At 39.5% G+C, this 16,134-nt stretch overlaps 1 protein-coding gene across 1 annotated transcript in view; it reads left to right on the top strand.

Moving 5' to 3' along the window:
* The window catches only part of LOC138324415 (leucine-rich repeat serine/threonine-protein kinase 1-like), a 55,393-nt gene extending 46,112 nt beyond the window's left edge, over positions 1-9,281 (top strand). The window contains exons 33-35 of the mRNA XM_069269480.1: positions 7,911-7,975; positions 8,304-8,426; positions 8,617-9,281. Of these exons, the coding sequence (XP_069125581.1) occupies positions 7,911-7,975; positions 8,304-8,426; positions 8,617-9,002 (574 nt within the window). The 3' untranslated portion in view covers positions 9,003-9,281. The remainder of the gene's footprint in view (positions 1-7,910; positions 7,976-8,303; positions 8,427-8,616) is intronic.
* The last annotated feature ends 6,853 nt before the right edge of the window (positions 9,282-16,134 follow it).

Consider the following 16,134-nt stretch of genomic DNA (forward strand, 5'->3'; position numbering starts at 1 on the left):
TCACAAGTACTGAAGGGATCTTTCTCATATTTCATATGTAGGTTTCCCTAGGGCTCTTGTTGTGCATAAATGCGTTTTTGGATCGATACGGTCAACAAAATGGCCGCCAGGCTAGCCATCTTGGAATTTGATAGTTAAAGTTTTGTTACGCTATTTCTCACAAAGTACTGAAGGGATCTTTCTCATGATTTCATATGTAGGTTTTCCCTAGGGCTCTTGTTTGTGCATAATGCGTTTTTTTTTGGATCTCGAACGGTCCAACAAAATGGCCGCCAGGCTGCCATCTTGGAATTTGATGTTAAAAGTTTGTTATCACTATTTCTCAGAAAGTATTGAAATGAATCTGTCTCAAATTTCATATATAGGTTCCTCTATGGCCCTAGTTGTGCATATAATTGTCGATTTGGGACCGGATCGATTTACAAGATGGCCACTGGCCGCCAAGGAGCCATCTGGAATTTTTTGATAGAGTTGAAGTTTGTTACTGCTATTTCTCAGAAAGTACTGAAGCGTTCTGTCTCAAATTTTATATGTAGTATGTTTGCAAAAGATTTGAAAAGCAGAGAAAAGATCCCCTCTTTTCCATTGTCAGACATAGATCATTCTTTGGTGGGCTGCCAAGATCCCTCTCAGGGTATCATCTGGTACTTGTTCTTATACTTTACATACAACTCTATTTACTGAAAACCAAAGGAAATTTTTGCATTACAATTAATGTTTAAAAAAGTCATTTATAAATGAGTTTTTAGGTCACCTTAGACGAAGTCTCATGGAGATCAATTCTAATCGCCTTTTGTCCGTCGTTAATCATGTCGTGCGAAGCGATAAACAATTAAATTTTTCGACTTCTTCTCCAAAACTGCTGAAGCAATTTCAATGAAATTTTGCACAAACCTTCTAAAGTATAAGGCCAACAATCAACATTGTGAACTATATGACCCCCCACCCCGCAGGGGGCTGTGAAAGGGGCCAAAAGGGGTAAAATTGACTAAAATTTCAAAAATCTTCTTCTCCACTAACAGATGTTGTAGATTCAAACACTTTTCATGGATAGAAAGGTCTCAAGACCTTCTACAAAAGTTGTGAATTATATGACCCTGGGGTCTCAGGTTTCCCCCTGGGGAGGGGGTTAAGTTTACTATAGTTTATATAGGGAAAACACATTTTTGAGCATTATTCGGTCATTTGTAATAGGAAATTAGTCAAACTTTGTCAGAATTATCCCTATGAAATGGCCATTGAATCCTATCAACAAATTTTCCATGACATGACCCCAGTGGGCCTTAGGGGCGTGTGCCAAAAGGGGTCAAATGAGTCTAAAACTTAAAAAATCTTTTCTGAAATTCTGGAACTGGTAGAATCAAATACACTTCATAGATTGAAAGGTCTTAAGGTCCTTTACAAAATTTGTGAATTATATGACCCTTGGGTCTCAATTTCTCCCTGGGGAGGGGGTTAAGTTTTCACTATTTAATAGTTTATAAAGGAAAAAACACATTGATGAACATTTATTTTGCTTAGTTTTCATAGGAAATGTGTCAAATTTGTTAGAATTAGGGCCAGAGGGACGGGCCAAAAGGGGGTCAAAATGGCTAAAACTTCAAAAATCTTCTTTTTGAATCACAGATTTTGATAGAACCAGATACTCTTCATATATATATTGAAATGTTTTAAGGTCTTCTTTACAAGATTGTGAATTTGCATGGCCCTGGGATCTCAGAATTTTCCTCCCTTGGGGAGGGGGTCAAATTTTTACTAAAGTTTATATAGGAAAAACATATTTATGAACAATATTTGCTTAGTTTTCATAGGATATGAGTCAAACTGGGTTAGAATTATTAGCCAGAGATAGTGTTTTAACATCTTATCAATATTGGTCCTAGGTGACCCCAAGGGGCCAGAGGGGCGGGGCCAAAAGGGGTCAAAATAGCTAAAATTTTAAAAAAATTTCTTCTGAATTCACAGATTTGATGGAACCAAATAATCTTCATAGATAAAAAAGTCAAATTTATGAAATCACTGAATTCAAGGGCCTGATAGGCCAATAATTAGTGTTTATATGTCTTTGTTTCATTCTGTATCCAAACTCAGGTTACCGTTAAGGCCCATGGGCCTCTTGTTAAACTGTAAAACATAAAATTGAAAATTGTCCCGAAAAATTTGTCAGTTATCTAAACGTGAAAATAAGTCGCATTACAGTATTGCTTCAAAAGGATATCTCAATAATGATTTAACAATACAAAATAGCTATAGAGGTTATTGCAAGCCATCATAACTGTATAGAGAAGTCATGGATTTTTAGGTCATCTGACCCGAAGGGTCAGGATGACCTATAGTCATCATGTTTCGTCCGTCGTCGTCCGCCGTCCGCCGTCCGCCGACGTCCGCCGTCCGCGCGTCCGCCGTGCGTTAACTTTTCACATTTTGAGCTTCTTCTCAAGTTCTACCAGTGCCATTTAGCTGAAACTTACATGAAATGATCCTGACATGGTCCCGACAAAGTGTTGTTATTTTTTGGGTCGATCCGAAATCCAAGATGGCCGCCACAGCCGCCATCTTGAAAACACATTTTGAACTTCTTCTCAAGTTCTACCGGTGCGATTTGGCTGAAACTTGCATGAAATGATCCTGACATGGTCCCGACAAAGTGTTGTTATTTTTCGGGTCGATCCCCGAAATCCAAGATGCCGCCACAGCCGCCATCTTGAAAACACATTTTGAACTTCTTCTCAAGTTCTACCAATGCGATTTGGCTGAAACTTGCATGAAATGATCCTGACATGGTCCCGACAAAGTGTTGTTATTTTTTGGGTCGATCCGAAATCCAAGATGGCCGCCACAGCCCGCCATCTTGAAAACACATTTTGAACTTCTTCTCAAGTTCTACTGTGCGATTTGGCTGAAACTTGCATGAAATGATCCTGACATGGTCCCGACAAAGTGTTTGTTACTTTTTCGGGTCGATCCGAAATCCAAGATGGCCGCCACAGCCGCCATCTTGAAAACACATTTTGAACTTCTTCTCAAGTTCTACCAGTGCGATTTGGCTGAAACTTGCATGAAATGATCCTGACATGGTCCCGACAAAGTGTTGTTATTTTTCAGGTCGATTCCGAAATCCAAGATGGCCGCCACTGCCGCCATCTTGAAAACACATTTGAACTTCTTCTCAAGTTCTACCAGTGCGGATTGGCTGAAACTTGCATGAAATCATCCTGACATGGTCCGACAAAGTGTTTGTTATTTTTCGGTCGATTCGAAATCCAAGATGGCCGCCACAGCCGCCATCTTGAAAACACATTTTGAACTTCTTCTCAAGTTCTACCCGTGCGATTTGGCTGAAACTTGCATGAAATGATCCTGACATGGTCCCGACAAAGTGTTGTTATTTTTCGGGTCGATCCGAAATCCAAGATGGCCGCCACAGCCGCCATCTTGAAAACACATTTTGAACTTCTTCTCAAGTTCTACCAATGCGATTTGGCTGAAACTTGCATGAAATGATCCTGACATGGTCCCGACAAAGTGTTGTTATTCTTTGGGTCGATCTGAAATCCAAGATGGCCGCCACAGCCGCCATCTTGAAAACACATTTTGAACTTCTTCTCAAGTTCTACGTGCGATTTGGGCTGAAACTTGCATGAAATGATCCTGACATGGTCCCGACAAAGTATGTTATTTTTCGGGTCAATCCGAAATCCAAGATGGCCCCCACAGCCGCCATTTGAAAACACATTTTGAACTTCTTCTCAAGTTCTACAAGTGCGATTTGGCTGAAACTTGCATGAAATGATCCTGACATGGTCCCGACAAAGTGTTGTTATTTTTCGGGTCGATCTGAAATCCAAGATGGCCGCCACAGCCGCCATCTTGATAACACATTTTGAACTTCTTCTCAAGTTCTACTGGTGCGATTTGGCTAAAACTTGCATGAAATGATCCTGACATGGTCCCGACAAAATGTTGTTATTTTTCGGGTCGATCCAAAATCCAAGATGGCCGCCACAGCCGCCATCCTGAAAACACATTTTGAACTTCTGTTCTCAAGTTCTACCAGTGCAATTTGGCTGAAACTTGCATGAAATGATCTTGACATGGTCCCGACAAAGTGTTGTTATTTTTTGGGTCGATCCGAAATCCAAGATGGCTGCCACAGCCGCCATCTTGAAAACACATTTTGAACTTCTTCTCAAGTTCTACCGCTGCGATTTGGCTGAAACTTGCATTGAAATGAACCTGACATGGTCCCGACAAAGTGTTGTTATTTTTCGGGTCGATCCGAAATCCAAGATGGCCGCAACAGCCGCCATCTTGAAAACACATTTTGAACTTCTTCTAAAGTTGAGTTTTACCAGTGCGATTTGGCTGAAACTTGCAGGGTGAAATGATCCTGACATGGTCCCGACAAAGTGTTGTCGTTATTTTTCAGGTCGATCTGAAATCCAAGATGGCCGCCACAGCCGCCATCTTGAAAACACATTTTTGAACTTCTCTCTCAAGTTCTACCAGTGCGATTTGGCTGAAACTTGCATGAAATGATCCTGACATGGTCCCGACAAAGTGTTATTTTTTAGGTCGATCCGAAATCCAAGATGGCCGCTGCACCGCCGCCATCTTGAAAACACATTTTGAACTTCTCAAGTTCTACTGATGCGATTTGGCTGAAACTTGCATGAAATGATCCCGACATGTTCGTGACAAAGTCTTGTTATTTTTTGGGTCGATCCAAAATCGAAGATGGCTACAATGACACTAAATTCAATTAATTATCCACTAAGTTAAGGCATTGCCTCTTTGTTTGAAAATAAAATTTGTTGAAAGAAATTGAAAAATGATCCAGGACATTGGTCCTGACAAAGTGACCCCATATATAATTTGTTTTACTATTGCCAAGGTAGTCAGATGACCGTCCTAAGTGCCCAATGGGACCTCTTGTAATGGTCATCTGACCCTGAAAGATCAACATGTTTCTTCCGTCGTCGTCAGGCCGTGCGCCGTCGCTCACGAGGACATGTTAACTTTTCACATTTTGAACTTCTTCTCAAGTCTACATACCAGTGCCCATTTAGCTGAAACTTTACATGAAATGATCCATGACATGTCCCTAGACCAAAGTGGTTTGTTATTTTTTGGGTGTGATCCGAAATCCAAGATGGCCGCCACAGCCGACCATCCTTGAAAACACATTTTGAACTTCTTCTCAAGTTCTACCAGTGCGATTTGGCTGTAAATTGGCATGAAATGATCCTGACATGGTCCCGACAAAGTGTTGTTATTTTTCGGGTCGATCGAAATCCAAGATGGCCGCCACAGCCGCCATCTTGAAAACACATTTTGAACTTCTTCGTAAGTTCTACCAATGCTTTGGCTGTAACTTGCATGAAATGACATGACATGGTCCCGACAAAGTTTGTTATATTTTACAATGGGTCGATCAAATCCAAGACATTACCGCCATCTTGAAAAAACATTTTGACTTCACTCTCAAGTTCTAGTGCGATTTGGCTGAAACTTGCATGAAATGATCCTGACATGTCCCGACAAAGTGTTGTTATTTTTCGGGTCGATCAAATGATGGCCGCCACAGCCATCTTGAAAAACACATTTTGAACAATGGGACAAGTTCTACCACTACCACTTTAGTGAAATGGGACATGAAATGACCTGACCATTTAGTGTACAAAGTGTTGTTATTTTTCAGGTGATTCAAATCCAAGATGGCCGCTACACTACCACTTTTGTGTACACATTTTGAACTTCAAGTTCTATTTGGCTGAAACTTGCATGAAATGATCCTGACATGGTCCCGACAAAGTGTTGTTATTTTTCGGGTCGATTCGAAATCCAAGATGGCCGCACATGCCGCCATCTTGAAAACACATTTTGAACTTTTCTCAAGTTCTACGGGTGCGATTTGGCTGAAACTTGCAATGAAATGATCCTGACATGGTCCGGACTTTGTGTACAATGGGTCATTTAGAATGATGGCCGCCACAGCCGCCATCTTGAAAACACATTTTGAACTTCTTCTGTTCTACCAATGCGATTTGGCTGAAACTTGCATGAAATGATCTGACATGACATCCCGACAAAGTGTTGTTACAATTTGGGTCATGAAACTCCAAGATGGTGTACACAGCCGCCATCTTGAAACACATTTTGAACTTCTTCTCAAGTGTACAATGGGTGCGATTTGGCTGAAACTTGCATGAAATGACAATGGACATGACTCCCTACAAAGTTTAGTTATTTTTCGGGTCGATTCAAATCCAAGATGGCCGCCACAGCTGGGACATGACTAAACCACATTTTGAACATTCTTCTCAATGTTCTACCAGTGCGATTTGGCTGAAACTTGCATGAAATGATCCTGACATGACTCCCATGACAAAAGTGTTGTTACACTTTTGGGTCGATAAATCCAGGATGGCCGCCACAGGGACATGACTAACTACATTTTAACTTCTTCTCACAGTTCTACTGCGATTTAGTGAAACTTGGGACATGAAATGATCCTGACATGGTCCCGACAATGTTGTTATTTTTCCACGATTAGAAATCCAATGGGATGGCTACACTAGCCGCCATTTGAAAATGGGACATTTTGAACTTCTTCTAAGTGTACAATGGATTTGGCTGAAACTTGCATGAAATGATCTTGGTAGACAAAGTGTTGTTATTTTTTGGGTCGATCCGAAATCCACATGGCCGCCACAGGGACGCCACATCTTGAAAACACATTTTGAACTTCTTCTCAAGTTCACTTTAGTGTGCGATTTGGCTGAAACTTGCATGAAATGATCCTGACATGGTCCCGACAAAGTGGTTGTTACAATTTCGGGACATTCGAAATCCAAGATGGCCGTACAATGGGACACATTTTGACTTCTTCTCATGTTCTACCACCATTTTAGTGAAACTTGCATGAAATATGATCCACATGGTCCACAAAGTGTTGTTAGTGTACAATGGGACATGACCGCACACCACTCTTGAAAAACACATTTTGAACTTCTTCTCACTTTTGTACGTGTAAACTTGCAAAATGGGACATGACTACCTACAAAGTTTGTTATTTTTCGGGTTGATCCGAAATCCAAGATGGCCGCCACAGGGCCATCTGAAAACACATTTGACACTACATTCACACTTTACCATGCAATTTGGACAATTGCATGATATGATACATGGTCCACAAACTTTGTTACAATGGGACATGACTACAAATCCACTTTAGTGTACAATGGGATCTTGAAAACACACTACCACTTTAGTGTACAATGGGACTTACCATTTAGTGTACAATTGGGACATGAAATGACACTTTAGTGTACATGGGACACAACCACTTTAGTGTACAATGGGACATCCGAAACTACACTTTAGTGTACAATGGGATCTTGACTACACTAACTTCTTTAGTGTACAATGGGACATGACTGACACACTGGGACAAAGTGTTGTTACCACTTTAGTGTACAATGGTACATGACTTACTTACACTTTACAATGGGACTTTAGTGTACAATGGGACATGACTACACTACCACTTTAGTGTACATTTTTTAGGTCGACCGAAACATACAATTACATGACTTCTACTACACTACCACTTTAGTGTACAATGGGACATGACTACACTACAAAGTCACTTTAGTTTTGTGTACAATGGGACAATGGGACAATGACTACTACTACCTATTTAGTGTACAATGGGACATGACTGTAGTACAATGGACATGATCCTGACTACACTACCACTTTAGTGTACAATGGGACATGGACTATTGCACTAACACTTTAGTGTAGTACCACTTTAGTGTACAATGTACATGACTAATCAAAGGAGTGTAAAAATGACCTATCTACACTTTAGTGTACAATGGGACATGACTACACTACCACTTTAGTGTACAATGGGTACATGACGTCACAGATCACAGGAACGATGCTGTGTGGTCGTATGTCTTCCCTGGTAAGTTGAGACATAACCTGCCTTAGCTAATGCCTCTGTAAAAAGACAATCTGCTTAATAAGACCATTTTCTTGATGTATTCTTGGCCGTTTCAGCACAAATGACTTGTTTATAATCACTTGGCTCTAGAGACCATTTTTTGTTTTGTCCCTTGTGTTGATTTACATATGTTTTGCTCTATGCCTTGCTCATCAAGTCCAGTGGTGTGACCGTGTTTTTCTTCCATAGAGTATGGTGTAAGTCAGCATGACCAAACTTACTTAAATGTGAATAGTTAACATGAATAGATTGACCAGATAAATAATGAGTTATTTTTTCTGTGACTTAGGTACCGTTATACATAAGTGGAATACATGGAGTAGGCAGACCGAGTGTCAGCTCGACTGTAGCCATCTTGTCCCGGCTACAGAAGGTCAAGGTCAATTTGTCCACTCTACAGAGGGATCCGGAGGTAAGTGTAGTGAATTCTATTATATTTCCATCTCATTAATATCATTTATAACCACACTGACATTACAAAATCATTTTAACTGATCATTAGTTTTAAAGCAATGGTTTTACCTTGAAACATATTGACATATGAGCAAATTGAATTACTGTGGTACGGAAGTCTTAGTTGACCAGTATATTGTGTGTTACAGTGAGTCGATACCTGGTGACAGCCCTCAGCATCCTAGACAAGTATCTTTACGCTGGAACCACCTGGGGCTGCATCATTGTTGCCAACGCCACTACTCTACTGCCATACTCTATATTCCGTTGTCATAACAACCAGGACTTTTTTGTGAAGCTCATTTTGCCGTTATATCACGGACGTAACGACAGCAGTGACTCGGAGGGTGAGGGTATATCTGGCATGGTGACCGTGGGTAAGGGCTATATGCCTCTCATTAACTTCAAGTCTGTTATCAATAGTGAGGAGGGTACTGATACCTACCCGGACCCTGTAGAGTTCAAACAGCTACAGCCGCAGGAAAAAGATACATACATCCTGTCATGGTTTGCTAAGGACTGGGAGTTCTATTGATAAAGACTGAAGGAGGTATTTACAACTTGTGCAGCAAAACGAAGGATTAGAACCACAGTAATCCTTCTCTTTTGATGATAAGAACTATTTTACACCAGAAAGTACCACTTTAGTGTGCAATGGGACATGACTACATTACTACCACTTTAGTGTACAATGGGACATGACTACACTACCACTTTAGTGTACAATGGGACATGACTACACTACCACTTTAGTGTACAATGGGACATGACTACACTACCACTTTAGTGTACAATGGGACATGACTACACTACCACTTTAGTGTACAATGGGACATGACTACACTACCACTTTAGTGTACAATGGGACATGACTACACTACCACTTTAGTGTACAATGGGACATGACTACACTACCACTTTAGTGTACAATGGGACATGACTACACTACCACTTTAGTGTACAATGGGACATGACTACACTACCACTTTAGTGTACAATGGGACATGACTACACTACCACTTTAGTGTACAATGGGACATGACTACACTACCACTTTAGTGTACAATGGGACATGACTACACTACCACTTTAGTGTACAATGGGACAGACTACATACCACTTTAGTGTACAATGGACATGACTACACTACCACTTTAGTGTACAATGGGACATGACTACACTACCACTTTAGTGTACAATGGGACATGACTACACTACCACTTTAGTGTACAATGGGACATGACTACACTACCACTTTAGTGTACAATGGGACATACTACACTACCACTTTAGTGTACAATGGGACATGACTACACTACCACTTTAGTGTACAATGGGACATGACTACACTACCACTTTAGTGTACAATGGGAATGACTACACTACCACTTTAGGACATGGGACATACTACACTACCACTTTAGTGTACAATGGGACATGACTACACTACCACTTTATGTACAATGGGACATGACTACACTACCACTTTAGTGTACAATGGGACATGACTACACTACCACTTTAGTGTACAATGGGACATGACTACACTACCACTTTAGTGTACAATGGGACATGACTACACTACCACTTTAGTGTACAATGGGACATGACTACACTACCACTTTAGTGTACAATGGGACATGACTACACTACCACTTTAGTGTACAATGGGACATGACTACACTACCACTTTAGTGTACAATGGGACATGACTACACTACCACTTTAGTGTACAATGGGACATGACTACACTACCACTTTAGTGTACAATGGGACATGACTACACTACCACTTTAGTGTACAATGGGACATGACTACACTACCACTTTAGTGTACAATGGTACTAATTTAGTGTACAATGGGACATGACTACACTACCACTTTAGTGTACAATGGGACATGACTACACTACCACTTTAGTGTACAATGGGACATGACTACACTACCACTTTAGTGTACAATGGGACATGACTACACTACCACTTTAGTGTACAATGGGACATGACTACACTACCACTTTAGTGTACAATGGGACATGACTACACTACCACTTTAGTGTACAATGGGACATGACTACACTACCACTTTAGTGTACAATGGGACATGACTACACTACCACTTTAGTGTACAATGGGACATGACACTACACTACCACTTTAGTGTACAATGGGACATGACTACACTACCACTTTAGTGTACAATGGGACATGACTACACTACCACTTTAGTGTACAATGGGACATGACTACACTACCACTTTAGTGTACAATGGGACATGACTACACTACCACTTTAGTGTACAATGGGACATGACTACACTACCACTTTAGTGTACAATGGGACATGACTACACTACCACTTTAGTGTACAATGTCAATGGGACATGACTACACTACCACTTTAGTGTACAATGGGACATGACTACACTACCACTTTAGTGTACAATGGGACATGACTACACTACCACTTTAGTGTACAATGGGACATGACTACACTACCACTTTAGTGTACAATGGGACATGACTACACTACCACTTTAGTGTACAATGGGACATGACTACACTACCACTTTAGTGTACAATGGGACATGACTACACTACCACTTTAGTGTACAATGGGACATGACTACACTACCACTTTAGTGTACAATGGGACATGACTACACTACCACTTTAGTGTACAATGGGACATGACTACACTACCACTTTAGTGTACAATGGGACATGACTACACTACCACTTTAGTGTACAATGGGACATGACATACACTCTACCACTTTAGTGTACAATGGGACATGACTACACTACCACTTTAGTGTACAATGGGACATGACTACACTACCACTTTAGTGTACAATGGGACATGACTACACTACCACTTTAGTGTACAATGGGACATGACTACACTACCACTTTAGTGTACAATGGGACATGACTACTACACTACCACTTTAGTGTACAATGGGACATGACTACACTACCACTTTAGTGTACAATGGGACATGACTACACTACCACTTTAGTGTACAATGGGACATGACTACACTACCACTTTAGTGTACAATGGGACATGACTACACTACCACTTTAGTGTACAATGGGACATGACTACACTACCACTTTAGTGTACAATGGGACATGACTACACTACCACTTTAGTGTACAATGGGACATGACTACACTACCACTTTAGTGTACAATGGGACATGACTACACTACCACTTTAGTGTACAATGGGACATGACTACACTACCACTTTAGTGTACAATGGGACATGACTACACTACCACTTTAGTGTACAATGGGACATGACTACACTACCACTTTAGTGTACAATGGGACATGACTACACTACCACTTTAGTGTACAATGGGACATGACTACACTACCACTTTAGTGTACAATGGGACATGACTACACTACCACTTTAGTGTACAATGGGACATGACTACACTACCACTTTAGTGTACAATGGGACATGACTACACTACCACTTTAGTGTACAATGGGACATGACTACACTACCACTTTAGTGTACAATGGGACATGACTACACTACCACTTTAGTGTACAATGGGACATGACTACACTACCACTTTAGTGTACAATGGGACATGACTACACTACCACTTTAGTGTACAATGGGACATGACTACACTACCACTTTAGTGTACAATGGGACATGACTACACTACCACTTTAGTGTACAATGGGACATGACTACACTACCACTTTAGTGTACAATGGGACATGACTACACTACCACTTTAGTGTACAATGGGACATGACTACACTACCACTTTAGTGTACAATGGGACATGACTACACTACCACTTTAGTGTACAATGGGACATGACTACACTACCACTTTAGTGTACAATGGGACATGACTACACTACCACTTTAGTGTACAATGGGACATGACTACACTACCACTTTAGTGTACAATGGGACATGACTACACTACCACACTTTAGTGTACAATGGGACATGACTACACTACCACTTTAGTGACATGGGACATGACTACACTACCACTTTAGTGTACAATGGGACATGACTACACTACCACTTTAGTGTACAATGGGACATGACTACACTACCACTTTAGTGTACAATGGGACATGACTACACTACCACTTTAGTGTACAATGGGACATGACTACACTACCACTTTAGTGTACAATGGGACATGACTACACTACCACTTTAGTGTACAATGGGACATGACTACACTACCACTTTAGTGTACAATGGGACATGACTACACTACCACTTTAGTGTACAATGGGACATGACTACACTACCACTTTAGTGTACAATGGGACATGACTACACTACCACTTTAGGGGGTGTACTACACTTTAGTGTACAATGACTACACTACCACTTTAGTGTACAATGGGACATGACTACACTACCACTTTAGTGTACAATGGGACATGACTACACTACCACTTTAGTGTACAATGGGACATGACTACACTACCACTTTAGTGTACAATGGGACATGACTACACTACCACTTTAGTGTACAATGACTACACTACCACTTTAGTGTACAATGGGACATGACTACAGCTACCACTTTAGTGTACAATGGGACATGACTACACTACCACTTTAGTGTACAATGGGACATGACTACACTACCACTTTAGTGTACAATGGGACATGACTACACTACCACTTTAGTGTACAATGGGACATGACTACACTACCACTTTAGTGTACAATGGGACATGACTACACTACCACTTTAGTGTACAATGGGACATGACTACACTACCACTTTAGTGTACAATGGGACATGACTACACTACCACTTTAGTGTACAATGGGACATACTACACTACCACTTTAGTGTACAATGGGACATGACTACACTACCACTTTAGTGTACAATGGGACATGACTACACTACCACTTTAGTGTACAATGGGACATGACTACACTACCACTTTAGTGTACAATGGGACATGACTACACTACCACTTTAGTGTACAATGGGACATGACTACACTACCACTTTAGTGTACAATGGGACATGACTACACTACCACTTTAGTGTACAATGGGACATGACTACACTACCACTTTAGTGTACAATGGGACATGACTACACTACCACTTTAGTGTACAATGGGACATGACTACACTACCACTTTAGTGTACAATGGGACATGACTACACTACCACTTTAGTGTACAATGGGACATGACTACACTACCACTTTAGTGTACAATGGGACATGACTACACTACCACTTTAGTGTACAATGGGACATGACTACACTACCACTTTAGTGTACAATGGGACATGACTACACTACCACTTTAGTGTACAATGGGACATGACTACACTACCACTTTAGTGTACAATGGGACATGACTACACTACCACTTTAGTGTACAATGGGACATGACTACACTACCACTTTAGTGTACAATGGGACATGACTACACTACCACTTTAGTGTACAATGACTACACTACCACTTTAGTGTACAATGGGACTACACTACCACTTTAGTGTACAATGGGACATGACTACACTACCACTTTAGTGTACAATGGGACATGACTACACTACCACTTTAGTGTACAATGGGACATGACTACACTACCACTTTAGTGTACAATGGGACATGACTACACTACCACTTTAGTGTACAATGGGACATCACTACACTACCACTTTAGTGTACAATGGGACATGACTATACTACCACTTTAGTGTGCAATGGGACATGACTTCACTACCACTTAAGAATAAGAACGGTGTTATACATGTACCATGAATACTGCCTTTCGGTTTATTTAAGAATTGAGACACAACACTGCTGTTTAGAATTTGAATAGTGGCAAACAGATACATGTACTGTTGGTATCTGTAATTATATTTTGTGGTGTTGGACACATTTAGTGTGAGGTTGTTTTTTTTAGTTAATTTGATGTTTTCTTTGAACTTTTGTAGTGTCTAGTCTTTCTTTACAATTCACACTCATTATTGTATGGAAACTTTGTAGTACATGTCATATGGATTATTTTTTTTCCATTTTTGATGCAGCCTAAATTGACAGCAATATAATTTTAAAAAATTGTACAGTGTATATCTCATTTGCTATACAAATATTATGGAGACCTGTCTCTGATTTTGACCTTGTCTGTATTAATGATATATTACTGTTAGAAAACTACCTATTGTACTAGAAGAAAATTGAAGAATGCAATTGGGTTGATTTTGTGCTTTCATGCCATGTTTCATTATGCTTATCAAATTTTCCTTAGAAAGGGTGAAGTGCAATACATGTCATGCATATCATGCTTATGACATAGACTTATTTATTGATCATTTGCTTGTTACTTTATTCATAGTTAATCCTAATTTCACAATTAAAATATTTCATTGCAACATAGACTGACCATGTGCACCCTTACCTGGATCCTCTAAAACATAGAAAAGGAGAGGAAACAAATAAAAATAAAAATTGAAAAGAAATCAGCTTTTATCTAAAAACTTGCAGTTTCAGTTTTGGTCCGTTGTAAAATTTTGTTTATCTACCAAGTCTTGGTAGGAGCCTCTTAGATTTTTATTTGTATCTAGAATACATTGAATGAGACATTTTGAGACATTATTTATGATGTGATGTTTTATTGTATTGTTTTGTTTATATTGAGCTACTTGCCTAAGTTTGTGTGCTATTCAGAAGTTATAGTTATATTTATTTCTTAAGTGTTCAAATATGTATTTACAAATTATATATACATCATATGTACAGTACTGTATTTGACAAAGTGATTTATTTGTTTATTTTCATGAGCATTTGCTAATAAACTGTCACACTAGAATATTCTTTACATTTACATTACAGCCAATTCATTATGCACATCTTAAATTTTGTGAATTGAATGAATCAATCAATCTTCTTTGAATTCCGTTTTTGTCCATGCATAGTTATTCCATCTTTGCTTATAGTTATAGAGTTATCTGCCCTTGAAATTAGGAACAGCTTGTTATTACGTTATCAATTATATGATATTTACAGAGTTATCTCCCATTACGCTCACAAACATTTCATGTTGTAAGTTTCTTGGACAGTTAATTAATCACTGTTCTCACTCAAAGCAAAATGGAATTATCCACCATGTATATCTCTAGGTATCTGTTTCTTATCGAGTGTGCAATATCTACTTTTAATGGTACAAATGGAGCAATCTACCAAATAAAACATGATGTTGCATATGAGCAAAAATATTGATATCGAACATGAGTTTGTCACATTCAAAGAAATGAATTTACAGTACGCGTGTTATACTTTTTTTTAACATGTATATACCGTATTCGACGAATAAGCTCCCGGGGCACTTAAAAATTGAAATAGGAATGGGACACTGAATAGAACCAAATGTCTTTCTGATCATAAAATTACATTTGTATTGCATAGAGAAAGCCATAAATCAATTTGTAAAGGAAATCAAATAAAGAAACTATTGGTTTTCATATTTTCTATCTGCGTTTTAAAAATTTGAGGTCAGTGAAAATGAGGCCTTAAAAGGGGAAGGACACTTATAGGATGAGGGTTCTTAGTTGGTCCAATACGGCAGTTATGTATTTGATTTACACATTGTGTACTAAATTATATATTATGAAGTTATATTATTTTTG

Source organism: Argopecten irradians, chromosome 5 (assembly GCF_041381155.1).
Source record: "Argopecten irradians isolate NY chromosome 5, Ai_NY, whole genome shotgun sequence".
In the NCBI taxonomy this organism is placed as follows: Eukaryota; Metazoa; Mollusca; class Bivalvia; order Pectinida; family Pectinidae; genus Argopecten; species Argopecten irradians.